Source organism: Monocercomonoides exilis (assembly GCF_001643675.1).
Source record: "Monocercomonoides exilis strain PA203 chromosome Unknown scaffold5-2102611, whole genome shotgun sequence".
NCBI classification, from domain to species: Eukaryota; Preaxostyla; order Oxymonadida; family Polymastigidae; genus Monocercomonoides; species Monocercomonoides exilis.
In genome coordinates this window covers 1,837,341-1,859,052 of record NW_027150550.1, presented here as the reverse complement: position 1 = coordinate 1,859,052, position 21,712 = coordinate 1,837,341, and the positions used below count along the sequence as shown (strand labels likewise).

Below are 21,712 nucleotides of genomic sequence, written 5' to 3'. Positions count from 1 at the left end.
TTTTTTTTTAAAAAAAAAATAATGCATTTATCATTAATGATTTGAGTTTATAAATTTTGTAATGTTTTGACGAAATGATCAACAGAAGTGAATTTTGATTTACAAAAACTAAAATCACTTTTCGCATTCTTGTTACTTTGTCAGAAGGCTTTACGTGCTTGATTTTGGTGACATGCTGGAAGTAGGAAAATTACATTGTTATATCTGAATCCTTCAACTGTTATTTGAAGTCAATCCAGAACAAGGAAATTAATGAAGTAATGTTGTTGTTTTCACAAAAAAGTTAGAAAAATTCAATTGGAACAATAAAATAATACGAATAATTATGACAACAACAGCAATAAAAAAACAAACCCCGTATTTTTCCTTCAAATAATCTTGTAAGTCAATGACAAAATCTCCTTGCATCACAAGCATCTCATTTCCAGTTCCTTCTTGCTTCACCACTGCGCATGAACAACTGAAACGCTTGCCCATCTGCTTTGCTGCTTCTGATAATTTCACTCCAAATCCTTCTAATCCGCTCACTTGAGTTAAATGCTTCCTTTTTGTTCTGTTCACAACACTTAGCTTAACTTTAGGTGCGATCTTTGTAAAAAAAATATCATTTGTATTTCAACATCAATTAACAGCAACAACAACAATAATAATAATAAAAGGGAAAGAATTTCACAAAAAATGTTTTTTAAAATTAAGCAACTTTTAATAATTTTTCATAAATACAAACTGCTTCTTTCCTTGCCTTTTTCCCAGTTGCTTTTGGAGCTGGTTTTGGATCGTCTTCTTTCTTTTCATCCTCCTTTTCTTCACCTTCATCATGTTTTCCTTCAGATGTTGAAGAACTTGGAGTTTTTGATGACGAAGCCTTTTCATCGTTCGCTGGGGATGTACTTGATGAATTGGATGATGGGGTTGAAGAAGAAGAAGCTGAACCAAATATTTCTGGATAAAGTTCTGGATGATGGTCCTTAAGCCACTCTTTGCATTGTTCGAATTTTGGAGAAAATTCGCAATATTCAGGTGGATAGCCACAAACTAATAGTTATTTTAAAAATATAAATAATCAACTTCAAATTTACAAAAAAGAACAAACCAGGGCAATATTCAATTTCCTCGAATGTTGCGGCTTTGGTTGCTTCGGTATCTGCAGATGCATCGCCTTCCTCCTTTTTTCCGCCTGCCTTTTTCTTATTCTTTTTTGATGGTTTTTTCTTTTCTCCTTCATCATCGCCCTGACTCATCATAGCCATAAGAGCAGCCATTTTTGCCCTCTTTTCTGCTCCGACATCTTCTTCATCGTCTGAAATATCAACGACTGTTCTCGACATTCTTTTCTTGTGGGTATACCCATAATAAGTATAGTCAACATGACGCTTCTTCTTCTTCCGACTCCTTTGGATGTTGCATCTGCTTTTATAAGAAAGTGCGTAATACGACTTACAGATGCTCTGCCCCTTACGGATTACAATGACTCAAAACTTCGGATGCTTTTGAAAAGTTCTGAATCTCAACAATTTTTTGCCTATCATTTCAGAGCTTGCTCCAGAAAATTAATAACAAGTAAAGCACGGTCAGATACGTTGGCATATGTACAACTTGCATCATTTATTTCTTTTGTGCTTGATGAAACAAAACGTCAAAGCACATTTTCTGTTGCGTTTGTGATTAAAATTATTTTATTTCAAAAAATGTTCAATATCATATATTTTATTCATAGAGCTGCTATTCTTGAATCTACAATTGACACTGATACAGATAGATCAAATGGGCCAGAATATGCAATGTATTGTTTAAATGTTTGTTCACTTTAATATAATATTTTTTAATAGTATAATGAAAACGGAATGAATTAATTAGCATCTAGTTAGAGAGCATTCCGTTTGGTCCGACGATCGCCTTTGGATGGATGCTTTTTATCAACTCAAAACACTCGAAGCTCGAAGCGCTGAAAGTAAAACCAGATTGGCTCAAATGTCACGAGATCCATTGGCCCTTGCTGCTGATTTCGAGGATCCGTCTATTCCATTAATTATTCACAGCCGAGATCTTCCTTATAACGAAGAAAACAAGGAGAAATTTTGGAATACGCTTGTGGCAGAACGTCTTGTATATGCAATGACGATGCTTGAAGTTTCGCCTGATGTGATAAGAGCGTTCATTAAGTACGTTGTTGCTATGGAAATTCTAGAAAAGCCTTATCAGGACTTTTTAGAGCAGTATTTGAAAGTGGTCAGAGTGAAAAGTCAGGAAGAAGGAGATGGAAAAGACGGGAAAGGTGAAACAGATCAAATTGATTTTAAAAAGGGATTTGAATGAAATAGAAATAAAGAGATTTTCAAATAGAGTATGATTTATTTCAACAGAAAATAGAAGATTGGTCGATACCACTTGATATAATTGAATAAATAAATAAGATGCTTTGAGATCATGTTCATTGGTACACTGCGATTTTGCTATTGAAGGATTGAACTGAGAAATTATTTATTTGTGACTTGTTTGTTTCATTTCAATTTTTTTGTGGATGAATACCATGAAAGTATTCAATTTCTGCCAGAGGCAGATATGATAATCCGAGTGTCAATTCGTTATTTACAAATTTAAAAAAAAAAATATCAGGTCATACAGGCATAACTTGATTCTTTCTTTTTCTTTTCTTTTCTTTTTTTTTTTTTTTACACAATCCAATAAAAGGAATACTTTTCATTATAGGGTCAGTAATTTATCATTCCCCCTTTTTTTATCGGGAACTTAAATTTCTGGCTCACAGGAGCACTTCTGTGTGAAGTATAACTTATTGGTTACGAAAGTTTTCATAGAAATCATCTAGAATTATTTCTAAAATATACTTCATTGTTGAAAATTCTATTAACAAATGTGTAATTAAGTTTCAACAATTTACAAATTGGTTGTGAATTTCAGTTTCATTACCAAAAAAAAAAAAATCAGAATTTTCAAATATTTATGAAAACATAAAATTTTTTTTCTTTCTCTTGTATTTTCTTCAATATTTAACTAAATTCATAAAATCCTCTAAAAAATAGTTGCTACAAACAGAACCTGAAGATTTTTCATCATCTTTTTAATTTTCTTTTCGTAATTAACAAATAATTTTTTAATAAATCTGTTCCACCTATTGAGTGTGAAGATTTAAAAATATAGTTCTGAAAGGATTTTTCGATAAAAATCTCAAATTTTTTTCACGAAAAACATCACTCTTCGAATGAAAAAATTCTGGCGTGATAAATTTGGTGAAATATTGATAATAATTCACAGTTAAAATCGTAACACAATATGTGAGATCTTTCCCTCTTCTGTTAGAAATGAAATAACAGGAAACCTTCAAAATGTTAATGTGTGCTATTCCAGAAAATATTTTTGATTTTTAAATTTTTGTGAAGAGATCTGGAGTTTTTTTGTTTTATTTTTGCGATCAAAGACTTGCTCATATTTCAACGAGCTTTTTGTTATGAATGTTATGAGTATTGTTATTGTTATAAGACTTCACTATTATATGTTTTTGGATATTTTTTTATATTAATCACTTCATTTTTATATGACTTTTTCCATTTCACAAAATTTCGATAAAGTTAAAAAAAATTGTGAAATTAGAGTTACCATGTTTTTATTCATTGAAAAATATTAAAAAAACTGATAGTTATGTGTGTAATTCTTTTTGAAAAGTCGCAAACGTTGAATTTTCAAATAGAATTTTTTTTTCATGTTTAGCTCACATTTTTGTTGACATCAACCAAACTATACTAATATGGAATCTATTTCCGAACAATGCTATTTCACACATTCTTGAGAAGATTCGTGAGTGGAAACAGAAATTTGAGCTAAACATGAAAAAAAATTCTATTTGAAAATTCAACGTTTGCGACTTTTCAAAAAGAATTACACACATAACTATCAGTTTTTTTAATATTTTTCAATGAATAAAAACATGGTAACTCTAATTTCACAATTTTTTTTAACTTTATCGAAATTTTGTGAAATGGAAAAAGTCATATAAAAATGAAGTGATTAATATCAAAAAATATCCAAAAACATATAATAGTGAAGTCTTATAACAATAACAACATTCAGAACATTCATAACAAAAAGTTCGTGAAAATATGAGCAAGTATTTGATCGCAAAAATAAAACAAAAAATGCCAGATCTTTTCACTGAAATTAAAAACAATATATATATATATATATATATTCATTCCGGAATAGCACATATGGGGGAAAATATGGACTTTCAAGTTTTTTGTGCACAAAACATGAAAAAATTGTTTCACTTATAACATTTTTTAACTTGATAAGATTTCAAAACAGATTTGATTTTCATATCCTTAAACAAACATCATTGAAATCAAAACAGAAAGTTTTCCAACATTTCACGAATGTTTGAAATGGACCTATTATTATTGTGTTTTTTGATCTCAAAAAGTTTATCAAAAGTGCATCATTTTTCAATGAAAATGCCTGCAGCCAAATATTTTGTCCCATATTAACATTTTGAAGGTTTCCTTTAATTTATTTTTTCTTAAAGAGCTCTGGAGATCCAAATATTTGATGTCCAGATTTATTTTTTAGTCACCAAAAAATTACAGATCCTAACAGAATTTGAATGATTTGACTACGTCAAGTATCATAATATCAATCAGCAACCAATAAGATCGATCTTGTGTCATTAAGATGGAGTTTAATTGGATGTGACTCTAAAGATTTTTCTTTCATTTGAAAAAAAAAAAAAAAACAACGATTTGCTCCAAACATTTTTTTTACGACATGTTCATAATAAGATTTTCATTCACATGTCAAAAAAATAAATTGAAAATTTAGAAAAATAAGAAAAACAACTCAAAGTTAAGAATGGAACTACAGTCAAAACCGGATATAATCACATCGGTTTTTGCACGACTTTTTGTGACTATATCCGATTGTGATTATACACGATGATGCTTTTCACAGAAGATAATAAAAATTAATAAATAAATTAACAAATTTTGGGTCAAATTTTTTATTTTTGAAAATTCTTTTCAAAAACACATTTTTCAATAGAAAAAACAATTATTTTTGTTTTATTATGTTATTCAGACTTATTTTAACATAATTTTGAAAAATCAAAAAATTGAGATTTCTGATCAAAAAGTCAATTTTTCAATGAAAAATCCACCCATAATGAAACAAAATGTGATTATATATTTTCATCCCTGTGATTATATTCGATGGAAAATGAATGAAAAATGAGCTAAAAATGTCGGTGCATGGAAAAATGTGACTATAAACGAATGTGATTGTATTCGATGTGATTATATCCGGTTTAGACTGTATATTCATGAATGAAAAACTTCGCACCATTCAGTCACATCCGATCATTTTCATTCTGGTTGTGATGTTCAGAAAGCTTTTAATATTTAATTCTTTTGGAAATAGATAATTTTCATATAATTTCAATTCAATATGTTTTTATTTATTTGTTTTTCGTGATTTTTTGTAACAAAAAATAAAAATATTGAAAAAAGAAAAAAAATTTGATATGAAAATGTTAATAATATATCATATAAACAATTTCATTTCAATTTTAGTGGAAAAGTTCGTTGCAGAATCGCAATGAAAATAAATCGTTTTCAAAAAACTGAAACAAACAAAGAAAACAACAAAAAAATCAAACAAATATCAAAAAAACGTATTTTAAACAATAATATATTGTAAATTCAACGTTTATGAACTTGTAATAATAAAAATATTAACAAAACAAAAAATTGTTCAATCACATGTTGTGATTATAAAAATCACAGTTTCGATCATAGAGAAATTGAATGAAATTCAATTAAAAATTGAGAAATTCGATAAATGTGACAAAAATTGATTTGGGTGAGTCGCGAAAACCGTGACTCAGTCAAATCAACCAAGTTCCAATGGTGACAATTAAAATAAAGATCAACAGAACCAAAGCTCTCAAACTTTAATTGTAAAAATTAAAAGATAGATATTTCAAATCTTAAATATTCAATTTATAAGTGTACGAGTTTTTGTTCCTTCCTTTGGCAGCATTATTTATTAGCAACCTGATAAATAAGCAGAAGCATTCTGCTAAAGGCTTCAACCACCATCTCGAGAAGCGCCTGCTTTGTTTCCCCAGCAACGTTGCCTTCAATGGCATTGCATTCAACCCACAGTTGCTCAAACACACACGCCAAAAGCACAAAGTCTCCAAGAGTGAAAAGATGTGCTTTGTCCAAAAACAGACTTGCACTTTTTTCTGTGTTGGCACCTTCATTCGTTCTTGAAGACAAATAATCAATCTCCGATTGAGATGCTCCTTTCTTCTTTTCTCCTTCTTTTTCTTCTCCAGGAACAAACAAAGGATTCAAATAAAACAACCCTGCCCCTCCATAAGACCCTCTTGCTTTGCCCTTTCCAATCTTCTGCAGCAGCTTTGAATAGCTCAGCTGGCCATCTTCAGCTTTCTCCTCCTCACTTCCACCTTCTCCCAGAACCTCCACGTGCTTTCCGTCCCATCCAAGCAATGTGTGCTCTTCAATCGCTGTCAGTTCTGGAATTGGCAGGAACGTCGGCTCGTTTTGCGAAGGTTTCGTCTGGTGCGTGTTCAGACCAAAGCGGAGGAGGAAAGGAGAAAGGAGCGTCGTCTGTTGCGGAAGAGGAAGCGACAAGAAGAGATTTATTTGGTTCAGAAGGTGCGAAGAAAAGACGGATTTTTGAGATGCAAGCGTTATCAACAAACAATTCAAGGGGGTGCAATTAGATGGCTGTTTAGACAACTCTGTAGATTCTCCAGCAGAACAAGAGCAATTTTTAACGCATTGAGATTCGCTTCCTTTTCCTTTCACATTGCAACTTGCTTGTCTGTGCGCAAATATCGAACTCTCAAAGACCCTCTCATTGACCGAATCGTGAATACATGCATGCAAATTCTCCTCCACAGAAAACTTAGGAGAATAAAGCAGTTCTGAACGGGATCGCTCGAGGGATGTGATGCAGATGGGAATGTCACCTGGAGGCGGTTTCACTGAAGCAACATATTCGCGCTCGAGAAGATATTGGAGCAAACTTAAAAAAAAAAAAGAAAAAAAGAAAAAAATCAGATATACATTTCAAAAAATGAAAAAAATAAGATGCATTCATTTTCCCAGAAAAAATAAAAAATATAAAGGAAAAAATAAAAAAAAAAAAGAAATAAAATATTTGACAATATTTGTATGTGAAAATATGCAAGTTCATTTACCAAATATCAAATATTCTTATGAACAACAATCAAGCAGAAAAATGAATGCAAACTCTTCTTCAGTCACTTCGTGCTTCACCTTCTCTTTAATAGCTGCAAACGTCTCCTTGCTGAACATCCCCATTTCCTTCGCTAATTGAACAATAAGCTGCCTCACAGAAGTCGAATGGTCCTCTCCCAAATTGAACACTCTCAGCAGCTCTTCCACTGTAATTGACGAAGAGCCTGACAAAGCCGAAGCCGAAGTTGAACTCGCTTCCCCGCCTTTTTCTTTGGACAGCGCCAATTCTTTCTCTTTCTTCATCTGCTCTCTCAACCTATCTGCCCTGTCCAGGCTGAGGCATATTCCATCGACAATGTCCCTCACATTCGTATAATCCCTTCTGAACGACCCGTCCCCATACATCGTCACTTTCTCCTTCCCTTCTGAATGCAGCATGCGTGTGAAGCAGGGAATTGCCATGTCAACACGCCCGATGGCTGAGCTGCCCAGCATATCGCCATCGACAGTGAAAAAGCGGAGCCCCGTGAAGACAGGAGGAATGGGCGAGTGTGCAAGCACTGAAGATGGAATGTATGTGGACACGGGAGGAGAAGGAGGTGCTGTTGTTGATATCATGGGGGTGTGGGTCAATTTGGACATATATTCAGCGGCTTGCCTTTCGTTTTCAACCTTTTGTGAAACAAGTTAGGAATAATGCAAAGTATTAAAAATGAAAAATGAAAAATGAAAAGAAAAATAAAAAAACAGATTCAACAATACGCTCAAGTTAATTTATAATCACAAATTAAAAAAAAAAAGCATTCAACTTTCTCACTTTTCACGTCTCTTCATACTTTTGTATCTGCGTATATGCATTCAGGTGGTCCCACACATAGATGCTCAGCGCAAAGTCCGTCTTTCATCTTTCCGTAGACAGAACTCGAAGAGGCATACACAATGCTCTGCGTGCACCACCCTTCTCCTCTCTTCCCGTTGCTCACCTTTCCCACCGCCAGCTCAAATATATTTCGTGTCGCCAGCACATTTTCTGACCTGAATAGCTCCGGATACAGCATCGACGAGCGTACACCAGCACGCGCAGCCAGATGGATGACATACGGAATGTGTACTTTGACTTTCGATTCTGAATGAGTCTGGCTGCTATCACCACTGGCTTTATCCTCTGAAACAGGGCACTTCACTCCAGTTACTAGTCTGTATGCTTTTTCAACTTTCGCTCGAAATCCTTCTTTGTCTCGCAAATCGTGGTATATGAACACAAAATTTGTCAAAAGCGATATAACTTCTGTTCCGTTACTGTCTTCGCTTGCTTCCTCTTTCTTTTCTCCTTCTCCTTTCTCTTCCTTCCATCTCTTGCCTCCAACTGCACGAGCCACTTCTTCCAGCCTTGCAATGGCATGCTCCTTGATGGACGACGAATAGAAATCGTTCAGCGAGTCAGCAGCAATCACAGCCACCCCGCTCATCAGAAGTCTGTGGCACACCCACGCGCCAATGAAGCCAGCTGCGCCAGTCACAAGAGCGATTTTGGGGGGATTGGTCGGCTCAGTCGAGGAAGGCTGGGCAAGAGAAAGGCTCTCGCTATTAAGAGAAGAAGATGCAGAAAGCGAAACTGGGAGGAAAGAAGAAGGAGGCGGAGTGGGGCGGAGCAAGAAGGCCAACGACTCCGATCCCTTCTTAATCGCTTCACTTTCATGTTGTTTGCCATTCTCCTTCTCTTCCTTCTCGGCTTTTCCTTCGCCTTCTTTTCCGCTGCAATCGTTTCCCCGCGCACACACACATGAAGGCAAGCGCAGCGCATTCACAGCTGCGCGCAGTTCTCTTAGCGAATCAAAAAAGCCTGGCTTTTGGCGTTCAGATGGAAGAATCTTGTCAAACATATGTGAAAGTGCATTCACATCTGATCTGATCGAGTTCAAGTCGGGCTCTTCCTTTGTTAATGTTTGACACAGCGAATAAACGTGTGAATGGAGAGTGGAAGAAAACGAAGAAGTTGAAGAAGAAGCTGAAGAAGCAGACGACGAAGAAGAAGGAGAAGAGGAAGAGGAAATATCAGCTAATTTCTGATTCCATTCGGAAAATTCAGATATCTTTTTAGATACAAGCTTAAGCAATGAAAGCGGAGCAACACAAATCCCAGATGAAAGAGGGAAGGCTTCATTTTCTGAGCAACAACATGAAGAACTCTGTTTTTGCTCTTCTGAACTCGTTTTCTCCTGTTTTTCTTCAGTGCATTTATCGCATGCTTCCTTCAGAGCTTCCACTTTGTATACGCACGTGCCATCCAGAAAGAAGAAAGAGCATTCATCTTGTTTCTCTTCAGACTTCTGTGGAATGGCTGGCCAATGAAACTCCGTCGCACCGCAGTCTCTGGCTGATTCACACGAACAAATTGCATTTTTTGCTTTTTCGTCGCTTTCAACCGCAGTCCAGGGCAACGCATTCACAGGCAGCCACGCATCGCATGCGCAGTTCTTCATGCAGTAGATGAACGGGTTGATCAGATCCAACGAAGACGAAAGAGAAGAAGACTCTGAAGGCGATTTTCCATCGTTCACAAGATATTGCTCAATAAGCTCGTCAATCAATGATGCAAGCGATGGATACGCAGCCTTTACAGCTTCAATCGTTGTGATGCAGCCCTTTTCGTCTCCTTCTTTTGCTTTGTTTTCCTTCTCTTCCAATGAAGATTCTGCAACTTTGATTTTCTTCTTCATTTCCTCAACCGCTTCCCATATGACTTCCATTCCTCCTACGCTTTGTGTGTTCTGCTCAGTCAGTGTGCCTGGATGCGTCATCTCATTCAGGAGAAAGGTGGGGTAATGATTTTGATGCAAGTTCTTCACATTTCCCAAAAATAAATAATAATTATAATTATAAAGTTCGATAATCACAAAATAACTATCACATAATTATTCACAAAAGAAGAACATACATATTTAACAAGAAGGAACGTAAGCTCTGCACTAAATTGAACAATTCTAAGCTTTTCAATTTCATCCTTCGGCAGTTCAGACTCTTTTTTAATCTTGAACAACCATCTGCCAGTTGCATTCTTTCCGTCGCTCAACGGAGCCTCACATGAATTTCCTTTGTTCAATTTGTCACATCTGCATTGCGCCCCGCAACGAAGGATATTTTCTGTGAGTGGGAAAATAAGAGGATATGAGTTTTCGCTTCGTGATGCCTCAAATGATGGAAGATGAACAATAGCATTTTGGCACCCAACAAAAAGCGCATCCAAATACGGAATGAGCCCTTCTCTTTGACGAGATATTGGCTTTAGTTAAAATTTGAGGTTGTGCAAATTTAAATATCAAATTATAAAATTCATTCAATAATTCACAAAACTATTTAAAAAAAAAATAGTATGAAACAATAAATACAAACTATTGCGCTCAGTAGCATATCCTTTATAGAACAAATAGAAGCTGTTAGGGAATTAACTTCTAGGACTATCAAAATTGCAGCTAACAAAAAAAGTTCTTTTGAAATCTCTATCTTTTGCTTTCAAATATTTCAAAAATATCAAAAATAAATCTAAATAAATGATAAAAACGAAACCACTGGAAGTTTATTTTGAGTGAATATTTTGAATGAAGACTCAAGTTTTTTGCGCGGAAAATGACTCTGGACCAATATCAAAGCTCTTTCAAAATACTCCTTTTCCAAAGCACCACGGGAATCTATTGTTCTATTAGATGAAATATCATTTGATTTGATTTTCGAAAACATTGCATCGATGAAGCAATCCACAAGAATAACATTTCTTGGCTTCGATGCAAATGCCGGCAAAAACGAAGTTTCTCTTCGAAGTTTGGATTCCAATGCAAATAAATAACATTTTAATAATAGCAAAAGTATAAATTTGGAGCAAACCTTAATTGAACTGGAAATGGCAAAGATAAATAATTCTGCGGATGCTCTCCAAATGCTTTGATGAATTGACTCAAAAGTTCTTCATTCATAATCAAGTCTTTACTGAAATTGAAACTTTGCAAATAATTGTCCATTTGATTTCACTGCACCGTTTTTTTAAAACTGCTGGTTGGTATTTATGATCTGAAAATTATTAATATTGTTTTCCAACGAAAATCACAGATCGATTTCGACAATCGCATCAATGAAAACATTAAAAATATAAACATTGATTGATTTATTTTGCAGTTTTCTTTATGATCATTCCCTTTATAGAGTTCATCGAGAATGTGAAATGGGAAGAAATTTTGTGTGTTATGAATTTTGTTCCATACAGTTGTTTCAAGATTTTTCGCAATTTTTTTATTGTTCAATATTCAATATAGCACTGCAATGTCAGTTTTGTAATTATACGATTGCAGAAAAAGGATGGAACAAGTCATTGAATTTTTCATAAATGAAAAAATTCTGTCCCAAGTATTTATTTTGATTCATTTTTTGAAAATTTTTTGTAAATGATATATTTCTATGCGAATGATTGAAAATGAAGTGGAATCACCATGCAGTTTTTCACATTGATTTTTTTTTTCCTTTTTTTAAGTGAAATTATCAGAGGCTATAACTATATTGTTTTGATTTTTTGGAAAATCAAACACCAAATTAACTTTTAATAATTAGCGTCACAATGCATTTGAAAAGTCAACATTTACATATGTGCCAAAATTTCACCATTGCTAGAACAATTCTTTCGTTGTTTCAAGAAATATTTGATTTCTTTCATTCGTCTTTATGATAATCAATAAGAAAGAATAATTCACATGTTTTTGTGAAATGAAATTTTTTATTTCTGTTGAATTTTTAATCCAATTGTGTTTCTTTTCTTAAAAATAAATTCAAATTCAAAAGAAAAAAGATAATGACAAAAGTGTATTATAACTCAGCGAAGAGAAATTGATTTCAACTGTTTTTTTCCCCATTCTCAAAAAATTTTATATTCTGATCGAAAAGAAAATTTCGTTTCAAACACATACATACAAACATTAATAAAAGCATGCAGCTTTTTGAAAACGGTGAAAATGTTTATTATTTCCATTCAAAAATCACCACTCATTTAATCGCATCTCATATTGCATTCTTCATTTGAACATATTCTGTTTCCACAGTCATTTCTTACTTTTTCTGATCGAGTGGCTTTCTCGCATCTTTCATTTTTTTTTGATGAATTCCCTGAAAATGCCACATACGATCCAGATATCAATAGTGCTTCATCATCTGTCTTGTTCTTTTCATTTTCTGTGCCATCCTCATCCTCAATCGCATCTGACATCGTTCGAATCATTGTTCCAGCTGGAAAGTTCAGAAATTGTTCTCTTCACAAATCATCCAAAGAAATGCGAATTGTACACTGCGATTGCCAGCAATTTTTCACAAGCTCTCCAAACCCACTTTCTTCAACAAGAGCTGTCATGTTTGGCCTCTCCCCATCTAAGATCTTACCTCCTGCCACCTCTGCAGGATACCCTCCAAATGGGATTTGAAGGATCAGACACTCCCACAGCATCATCCCAATCGAGAATGCCACTGACTCCTTTGTTGGCTCCATCTTCTTGTTCATCTGCAGCTCAGGCGCCTTCCACCTCAGGCACTCATATCGATTGTCCTCGTCATCCTCAAATGCTGAAGAAGGCAGAGAATCCTCCTCATCATCACCACTGGCAGATGTCACAACCGTTGATGATGAGATCGACGATGAATCAGAATCATCATCCGACAAGAAGTCAGAATGCACCGCAATGCAAATAACCATGTGTCCTGAAAATATCACAAGGTGGGGACTCAAGTTGGCCAAAGAGGAAAGCTCATTTTCCATTTCATCAAATGAGTGGAGAGCAAGGTTGGCCACCCAGAACAGGATCTGGGCAGCTGTTTGCTCCCTCTCTTGCAAACTCCCAATTGCCATTTCCTTTTTCTCGTTCCTCACATGCAGGAGCATGAACAAAGAATCCCTCAAGTCAACAATCAGCTTCTCATGAGGAGATGAACAGGCCATTGCATCCACCAGATTCGACATCGAAGAGGTGGTTGGGCACAGATCCTCACCCCGAACAAATGTTGAATCTGAATCAGTTGTGTCCGTTGTTGAAGTGGATGAAATGGATGGTGATGGAGTCTGCTTTCTAATTTCCTCTTCTTCAACCTTTTCCAGCATCCAATCAGGAATCTTGTCTGAATCTTTTCCCAGAATGTATTCAGTCGATCCATTCTCAGCCAGCAAATACTCTTCAGATTCTGAATGCACCATCTCCTTTCCATTTATTCTTTTCTTTATCTTCTCTTCGTTCTTTTTCTCTGCCTCTCTTTCTGCTCTTCTCCACTGCGCCTCTGGTGACATCTCCATCGTCACCATCTCAATCAGCTTCGGATCTTTTTTCACTGTATCTTTTACAATCTCCTCCAATTCCTCTGTCCTTTCCTTTGCCTTTTTCCATCGAACAACAAATAAAATAAATCCAATGAGGACAATCAAGAACAACACAGCCAATATAACAACAATTAGAGGCCATATCGATTTTCCTTCTTTTCCTCCTTCAACATTTCTTTCATCTCCTTTTGGCTCAACCTCGCTTCTGTTCTTCAGAATGAATGAATTTGTTGATGAAGGCGATTCTGCATTCCCAAACAGAATGCACACGCTCACCTCGATTTCATCTCCACAATTGCTGATTAGATCCTTTGCCACACTTCCTTCAACTTCTGTTTCTGATAAAAACCCATTTCCATCAAAATCATATTTTTCAATCTCTTTCTCTTCTCCTTTCCTCTTCACAACTGAGAATGACAGATTGCATGGAACAAGAAGCATCCCTTTGAATATCAGCTTCATTCTATCTGTTATTTCTTTTGCTTCCACACTTTCCAGAACAGGAATGAAGAATGATGAATCCCTCTCAGAAACAATCCCTTCAAAATTGCACCCTTCATTCAATATCCAAAGTGAAGTATTATCCTTCAATCCATCTCCTCCTTTCAAACTCATCATATTCAATATTTCTGAATCTGAACAGATGATATTCCTTCTCAATGATGGATATTCTTCAATTGAAGGATTGTTATTCATGAACTCTCCTTTCTCAATTATCACATTTCCTCCACTCATTGTTATTCCACCTTCGGCTGAATTTGTGATTGTTGTATCTTTCATTATCACTGAACTCTTCACAACATCCACAACAGATCCATCCCATCTGCAAAACTCTTCGCCTCTTCCATCATCCTCATTCTCATCCTTTCCTTCTCTTTCTTCTCTTTCCTCTCCTTCCTCTCCATCAAACACACACGATCCAACACTCACATCCACACACTCACATATCCTCATCACCCTTCCTCTCTTGTTTGTGCTCCAGCATTTCGCAAAGGAACAGTTCAGCACACTCAACCCCCTTTCAGCTCCATCCATCTTCATCACGCTTCCTTCAGAAGCCACTGACATATTCTCAAACTTCACTTCCTTCATCTCTGCCTTCGCTTTTCCCCCAACTCTCACAACTTCTCCCTCACACTCGATATTCAATATTCGTGTCTCAGCAATTGACACACACGATTCTCCACAGAACGACAGAAGTGGCACAGCTGAATGAATTCCACTGAACAACGTTTCGCACATCTTCACCTCTCCACTCTCCACATCAAGAATCATGCTCTCCATCACCAGATCCATTGTTGACGAGCTGAAAAGACACTCTGAAATCTCCAATCTTCCATCCTTCTCTTTCAAAACACTCTCCTCAACCCCTTCAAATCCCTCTCCAAACACAAACTGGCACCTCTCCACAACACATTCATTCACAAACACCATCATGCTCCTCTCCTCTCCTCTTTCCCCCATCTTCCCACAAAAATGGATTGTCGCCTTCTCTCTCCGAATCGACACCACCTTCACATCCCCAATCACACATCCCTCTCCCATCATCCCTTCCCCATCAATAAGAATCATATTCACAACACTTCGTTCGATGTGCTGCACAGCATTCCCAATGCTCTCACACGGATTGCTCTGTGCTCCACACTGCCTGCTGTCACTCCCATTCACACACACAAACACCTGTGAAGAATAATAGAATGCGATCAGCGGCATCAGGTGAACATCAACTTTCCCTTCTCTATCGCTCCCACACATCAAATCCTTCCACTTAAGCATCCCCTGGTTGAAGTCCAGTATAAACAGCGTTTTATTGATCTGCTTCCCAATCGAGTGGCTCTTGATGAACACATCCTTCCCCACAAACGCATCATTCATCATGAATCGGATGTTCGCAATCTTGAAATTCAGAGGCGGAATTTGACTTTCATCAGCATAATTGGTATTGGGATCTGCTCCATCAATAAACAGTCCTCCTCCACACCCTGTCTCACTCGAGCACTTGCACATCGAAAACGAGCTCCCATTCACTTTCAACGCTGACTCCCCACTCTTCAGCACCACTCTCATTTCCCCTCCTTCATCACTCAAACCGCTCTTGCAACTTGACATCGAACACTCATCCATCACACACTCCACCCCATCCTCAAATGATCCCACATCAATAACACTCGCTCCAATCCCTTCGTTTGTGATGTTCGCAAATGAACACCCAACAACCCTCAGAACTGGTCCGTTCCCATTTGAAAACACCTTCTTTTCTCCATTCATTTTGTTATCCTCATCTATCATCGAAATCAGACTTCTTTCTGTCACATCGGCAAATGAAATGTTCACATTCTGAAGTGTCACCTCACCTGCACTTGGGCTGAACGCAATCAACCCTTTCAACTCTGAAATCAAACTCAACGAACACCTCTCAATCACAACACTCCCCCCATTCACTCTCATCACACAATATCCAAAACTTTCTGCCACCCCTCTCCCTGGGCCAAATGAACAATCTGAAACTGACAATAATGTGTTTGCTCCAGAGGATTCAATCAACACTGAATGATGGGTTGTGATGGCTGGCTTGGTGAATGACACATTCACAAATGATAGACTCACATTCGAGGAGATCATTGAACCATCAGACAATTCATTCTCATCTTCGTCACTGATCGTCACTCCTGTCCCTTTCTTTGTTCCTTCAATTACCACTTTTGGTGACTCTGATATTGATGATGAAGAAAATGAAAATGAAGATGAAGATGAAAATGATATGGAATGAACCAGCATCCCTGATCCCACAATGGCAATATGCGTCTCCCCTTCTTCCAAGTGTTGAATATCGAAGTGATATCAAGTGGTCAATCGATGAGCATGGTGCTTCTGAATACCCACACCTACTGAAGTCTCCTCCATTTTCTTTCGAAACAAACCCATTCCCACTCCAGTTGCTCCACAAATACACAACCAGTAAAATCACATATTCTTCTCCTGTTGTCATCCTCTCCCGCCCACACAACTCATCCAATGATCCCAACTCCTCTAAACTCATCTCCCATTTCGGGTGATCCTCACTCACAATCTTTCTCAGATCCCATCCTGACACAAACACATTCTTCCCTTTCCACCCATCACATCCCTTTCATATCATCCCCTCCATCACAAATGTTCCCATCTCATCTGCCAGCTTCACAAACATCCCTCCCCCCATTCCTCTCCCTCCATCCTCAACATCCTCTCTTGGTTCTCACATCCTGAATATTTCACATTTTTCATTTCCAACCTCCCTCCCTTCCCCACTGATATCTTCATTCCTCCCCCTTTCATCCCACTTCCCCCTTGGCACAATGCTGACAAATTGCATTCCTCAATATTCACAATCCCATTCACACCCATTTCCACATTCAAACATCCTCCTCCTCCTCCCCACTTCCATCAACAACTTTCACTCCACTCATTCGGCTGTGATTCATCTCCAATGTCACTCCATTCGAAACAACAATTGGCGATTTCCCATTCATTCTCACTCCCCATTCCATCACAAATCCATTCACAATCGGGCCTCCTCCTTCAACACAAATCACATTGTATCCAATCAATTCATCATTTGCAAATGAGAGTGAACAGCTCGTTATTGTGATGGTTGATGATGAGGGGTGGATGAATGAACTTCTCTTCCCATTCATTTCTTCATTCAGCACAAATGATAAATATCTCATCTCAAGTGATTTTGTGCACTCAAAAAGCCAATATTGATTTATTTCTCCTCCATCCTTCACCTCAACTTTCATCTTCTTTCCCGATTGTTCTTCTTTTCCTGTCAAATTCACATCAAATGAAAGTACTTTCATTTCACTTTTAATTGATGATTCAGAAGAAACCTTAACTGTCTGCATGTTTTCCTTAACTCGACTGGTCACACAATAGTCAATCGTCAAACACCCAAACTCCTCAAATCCACAATGACTGTGATCCAATGCCCTCTTTCCTCTCCCATCAACTCTCAACTTCGAGCCAATTGAACACAAATACACAAACAGCGGAATGACTTCACCTTCTCTCCCATCTTCACTCCCACACAACTTCACAACATCTGATGGAATCTCACTCGAATCAAAAAATGAAAATGAACTCCCATTAACTTTCGACTCCAACATAACTCCTCTTTCAAGCAATCAACAAACACATCATTCCCATATGAAGCTTTGTTATTCCCTCCAAACAAACTCTGAATTCCAGATTCCATTTTCAATGAACCATCCCTGCCCTCCATCACAATCATCATCTCTCCACCTCTCCCTTCGCTTCTTCCTTCTGAACTCTCCCCTGATCCCATCGCCTCACACCCATCAATCACACAACCCCCATTCACAACAACACTCCCTTCACCCTTCACCCAAACACACATCCCTCCTCCTTTTCCATCAACACGCCTTCACCTCTTCACAACATACGACTCAATCACAGTTATCCCATTCTGCCCCTCATCTCTCTCTGCCCCAACCACTCCACTCATTCATCCTCCATTTCCATTTATCTTCTCAATATTATTCACCTCACATCCACAAAACACAACTGATTCCACCCCTGCACCAAACTCAATCAGTGAATGTTCTCCATATTTCAAAATCTCTGTAATCACCAATCTCTCCACTTTCATTTTCCCCCCAACCACATTCACAAAAGTGAATTCAAATGATTTTTCAGACGAACAAACAACGGAACAGTCAATGTGTGCGAGGAGTGTGGAATTGGATGTGATTAGAGATGATGATGCACCAGACAGAATAGATGGAATACAGAACTTGATGTTTCTCATTGAATATTTGCTCAACACCTCAATCAGACAAGATGAATCAAAATTCTCCGGTGCTTTCACCCCAACCTCCATCCCTTTTGTTACACTTGAAATTTCCCATTCATGGCCATCTGTCATTCCAACTGCCTCAGTTTGCTCAAATCCTGAATCCAATTCGATCTTCTTGTTTGTATCTGGGTACCTCACCTGCGCTGCGTGCGTGATGGTGGCACACGGATAATAGTCAAACCCACAGAACCACGAGTTGTATCCACCCTGCCCATCCTTCCCCTTTCCCACATGTGCTGCATTTGAATATGAATCCAAATACACGAACAATAGGAACAGTCCCATTGTTGAGTCACTCCGATCATATCCAACTAGCTCATTGCATCTTGAACTGTCATGCTGGATATTCAGCTTTTCTGTTGTTATTTCCCAGTTTGCAGAATTGCTCCCATTTACAAACACAAAATTTCCTCTCAATGAAGCAAAACATCCTGAAAAATCAACTGATGCAATTGAGAAGTCAATCGAGTTATCTTTCAGATACAGCATTTTCACTCCACCATTTCCACTGCATTTGCATCTGGTGAATTTTGTTGTTTCCATCTGAGGCTTGCTTGTTGGCGATAACAAATCAACTTTGATCCCACCACCACTCCCATTCATGCACTCAGAAGCCTCGATTGTCACATTCTTGACCACAAATGTCTCTCCTTCCTTCACACTCTTCACCACAACCACCCCATCCCTTTCTGTCAACTTCACATTCTTCACTTTCACATTCACCAGCACGCTATCACCAGATGCTGTGGCTGTCAGATACATGGAAGATGACGACAATGAAGAAGAAGAAGATAGATCCGGCTCAGAGAGCAATGGTTCTGACACATTCATATTTATGATCTCCACATCAACCATTGACAGCTGTGACAGCGCCACCACAAACACTGACGACGACATCACATAGTTTCCTGTTTTGCTCGTGGTGATCACAACATCCTCCAATGAGAGTGACCCACTCCCATCAGACACCACAACCACACTCGGCGAAGGATTTATATTTGAGTTGCAATCAACCTTCATGTGCAATAAACCAAGTTGGCCTGTTGTCACACTGAACAGCGTTCCAACAGATGAAAGTGCTCCTGTTCCAATCGAACTCTCCATCCTTCCCTTCCCAATGACTGAAATCTTCTTTTCTCCAATATCAATCGTTGCTGCTTCGCTTGTGTGATTTCCATCCAGCAGCGTGATTGCCAAGCTAATCTGCACCTCACACATCTCAAACGCCTTCTTCACTGTCAAACACGGATATGTTTCATTTGACCCGCAAAGCTCGTATCCATCACTCCCATTCACAGAAACATATATCGTCTTATCTTTCAGCCAATCCTTCTTTTCTGTGTGCTGATACACCCAACTCTCTGAGCTTGAATAGTTATAAACATAACATATCCTTTTATCATTACTGTTTGTGGTGTAGCATTCATAAAATGGGTTTGAGTGTAAATGTGAACTGTAATAGTCCACGTAATACACATCATGTCCATATGGTGTTGAAGTTGTTCTGCATTTGCATTCATGGAAGAACAGGAAATAACAATAGAATCCATCATCAGGCTTTTCTGTTTTTTCTGGTCTGAAGCATAATCCTCCTCCATTTGCAGCTGTTGAGCATGAAATAAACTGAATGCTCCTCATTTTGAATTGATAAGGAACTCCATAACAGTACATGCCTCCTCCCCAAGTATTAGTTATCGAGCATGAAGTGAAACTGCAGTCAAACACACACGCACTCTCCCCTTCTCCACTTTCTGTTCCAATGCACCCTGTTACTGAAACATCAAAAGTATGAAGCAAAAGCCCTCCTCCTTGACTGTTTGCTTTACAATTCTGGAATTCACATCCACTGATCCGAACACACGTTGAAATCGTAAAAGCATACATTCCTCCTCCAGCATTGCTTTGAGCATTGCAAGCGTTGAATAAATTGTTTGTTTTATCAACTGATTTGATTGAATGGCACATGATTCCGCCTCCACAATAATATACCGCACATCCATTAAAAGAACAGTGAGCGACCGATATTGTTCCATCCTTTTTGTTGTACATGAAAATGGCCCCTCCACTCGAGATCCCATCTGTGGTGGAATCAGCTTCTCCTGTTGTCCTCGGTCCATTCCATTCACACCATTGGAAAGTATTCCGTCCACCGGTTGTTTCATTCTGCCTCCCTAAATGTTTCTTCTCATCTTCAGCTCCAACTATTTCAACATTTTTTGTTCAACAACATCCAACAAAGTAGGTGTTTGAGGCAGACAATGAAGCCAAAGGGTTATTGAGGGAAGAAATAATCCCTCCATCATACACATCACAGACTGATGAGAATGAACAACTTTTCATCATACAAGTGGTTTGGGATGAGGAAGTGGTTGAAGGCGAGCATGCATCGTTTGCTATTGAAATGTTGAAAAATGATAATTTGGAGAGGGATACAAGGGAGATAGATGGTGAAGAGAGGAAAGGTGCTGAGGAAACACAAAAAGACGAAAAATGAGATGAGCAAACAGAAGCAATGCAATTTTCAATATTTTCCCTTTCAACAATTTTTGAAGATAAAAGAGTGGAAATGCCTCCAAAAACTCAGTTGAAGATGAACTGAGTGAAATGTTCTTGAAAACCCCATATCCTCCAGTGAAGTTAAATGGAGATATTCCATTCACCACAAAAAGGCGGCAATCTTCAAATTCAACAAAACTTTCATCCTCAACTTCAACAACATTTTCCTCATCACTTTGAATCAGCTTCAATGATTTGAACTTCACTGAAGAATTATACAGAACAAAACATCCTTCAATCTCGCTTATTCTAATTTTCTTCTCCTTTTCCTCATTTCTTCATTGCAAGAAAAATATGCATAATTCATTTTCTCATCTTTTCCTCATTCCACAATTTGGAGTTTTCTTTCGTTTGGCTATATTTGATCATTTTTCTTTGATTTTTGAGATTTTTTCTCTTCTTCAATTCCACGTTCATTCCCTTCAACAATCATTTCAAATGTTTTTATGTCTCGATTCTTATCATTTTGAAGGCTCTCAAACAAACAGTTGCTCAAATAATCTGTTTTTCTTTCGTTTATCGATTTCTCCACCATTTCTGCTTCGTCATTTGCAACACCATTGCATATACACTCCATCCAAATTGCATAAACAAAACAATAAATTCCTGACAGCATGGGAACTTATCCACACGAAGAAGACAATTTTCTTTTTTTCCAGATTTTGTCCAAATTAGAATTGGCACAACATTTTGAAAAAAAAGAAAGAAAGAAAATAATCT

The 21,712-nt window shown here is 37.4% G+C and overlaps 6 protein-coding genes across 6 annotated transcripts; 1 reads left to right on the top strand and 5 right to left on the bottom strand.

Annotated features, from left to right (window-relative positions):
* Positions 1-26: 26 nt before the first annotated feature.
* On the bottom strand, positions 27-1,341 carry MONOS_694 (putative density-regulated protein). Its single transcript, XM_067877219.1, has 4 exons — positions 1,094-1,341; positions 728-1,035; positions 355-588; positions 27-217 (listed from the first exon to the last, which is right to left on the bottom strand). Exons 1-4 carry the CDS (start codon positions 1,326-1,328, stop codon positions 191-193), a joined length of 804 nt encoding a protein of 267 aa, XP_067734454.1. The 5' UTR covers positions 1,329-1,341; the 3' UTR covers positions 27-190.
* A 13-nt stretch (positions 1,342-1,354) lies between these two features.
* On the top strand, positions 1,355-2,700 carry MONOS_695 (uncharacterized protein). The gene is made up of 3 exons (XM_067877230.1): positions 1,355-1,657; positions 1,718-1,796; positions 1,858-2,700. Exons 1-3 carry the CDS (start codon positions 1,368-1,370, stop codon positions 2,314-2,316), a joined length of 828 nt encoding a protein of 275 aa, XP_067734453.1. The 5' UTR covers positions 1,355-1,367; the 3' UTR covers positions 2,317-2,700.
* A 2,739-nt stretch (positions 2,701-5,439) lies between these two features.
* MONOS_696 (putative NAD dependent epimerase) lies at positions 5,440-11,297 on the bottom strand. The gene is made up of 7 exons (XM_067877244.1): positions 11,121-11,297; positions 10,806-11,049; positions 10,632-10,748; positions 10,177-10,521; positions 8,075-10,081; positions 7,291-7,910; positions 5,440-7,062 (listed from the first exon to the last, which is right to left on the bottom strand). The coding sequence occupies exons 1-7, from the start codon at positions 11,252-11,254 to the stop codon at positions 6,045-6,047; spliced, it is 4,485 nt and encodes a 1,494-aa protein (XP_067734452.1). The 5' UTR covers positions 11,255-11,297; the 3' UTR covers positions 5,440-6,044.
* A 1,234-nt stretch (positions 11,298-12,531) lies between these two features.
* Positions 12,532-16,485, bottom strand: MONOS_697 (uncharacterized protein; the record flags this gene model as incomplete). The annotated part of the gene is made up of 3 exons (XM_067877255.1): positions 12,532-13,919; positions 14,073-16,394; positions 16,467-16,485. 3 exons carry the CDS (start codon positions 16,483-16,485, stop codon positions 12,532-12,534), a joined length of 3,729 nt encoding a protein of 1,242 aa, XP_067734451.1.
* A 488-nt stretch (positions 16,486-16,973) lies between these two features.
* Positions 16,974-17,726, bottom strand: MONOS_698 (uncharacterized protein; the record flags this gene model as incomplete). The annotated part of the gene is made up of 1 exon (XM_067877267.1): positions 16,974-17,726. The coding sequence occupies one exon, from the start codon at positions 17,724-17,726 to the stop codon at positions 16,974-16,976; it is 753 nt and encodes a 250-aa protein (XP_067734450.1).
* A 359-nt stretch (positions 17,727-18,085) lies between these two features.
* MONOS_699 (uncharacterized protein) lies at positions 18,086-20,598 on the bottom strand (the record flags this gene model as incomplete). Its single annotated transcript, XM_067877278.1, has 2 exons — positions 18,086-20,336; positions 20,426-20,598. 2 exons carry the CDS (start codon positions 20,596-20,598, stop codon positions 18,086-18,088), a joined length of 2,424 nt encoding a protein of 807 aa, XP_067734449.1.
* Positions 20,599-21,712: the final 1,114 nt, after the last annotated feature.

Bases quoted from the DNA above. Each gene is read 5' to 3' on its own strand.
- MONOS_694 (XM_067877219.1), bottom strand. From the start codon at position 1,328: ATGTCGAGAACAGTCGTTGATATTTCAGACGATGAAGAAGATGTCGGA. The intron at 1,036-1,093 runs GTTTGTTCTTTT...AATAACTATTAG, and splicing joins GGAAATTGAATATTGCCCTG to TTTGTGGCTATCCACCTGAA. The intron at 218-354 runs GTTTGTTTTTTT...TTCAAATAACAG, and splicing joins ATTTGAAGGAAAAATACGGG to TTGAAGGATTCAGATATAAC.
- MONOS_696 (XM_067877244.1), bottom strand. From the start codon at position 11,254: ATGGACAATTATTTGCAAAGTTTCAATTTCAGTAAAGACTTGATTATG. The intron at 10,522-10,631 runs GTTTGTATTTAT...TTTTAACTAAAG, and splicing joins ATATGCTACTGAGCGCAATA to CCAATATCTCGTCAAAGAGA. The intron at 7,911-8,074 runs GTATGAAGAGAC...GTTTCACAAAAG, and splicing joins GCATATACGCAGATACAAAA to GTTGAAAACGAAAGGCAAGC.
- MONOS_695 (XM_067877230.1), top strand. From the start codon at position 1,368: ATGACGCTTCTTCTTCTTCCGACTCCTTTGGATGTTGCATCTGCTTTT. The intron at 1,658-1,717 runs GTTTGTGATTAA...TTTTATTCATAG, and splicing joins CAAAGCACATTTTCTGTTGC to AGCTGCTATTCTTGAATCTA. The intron at 1,797-1,857 runs GTTTGTTCACTT...TGAATTAATTAG, and splicing joins ATGCAATGTATTGTTTAAAT to CATCTAGTTAGAGAGCATTC.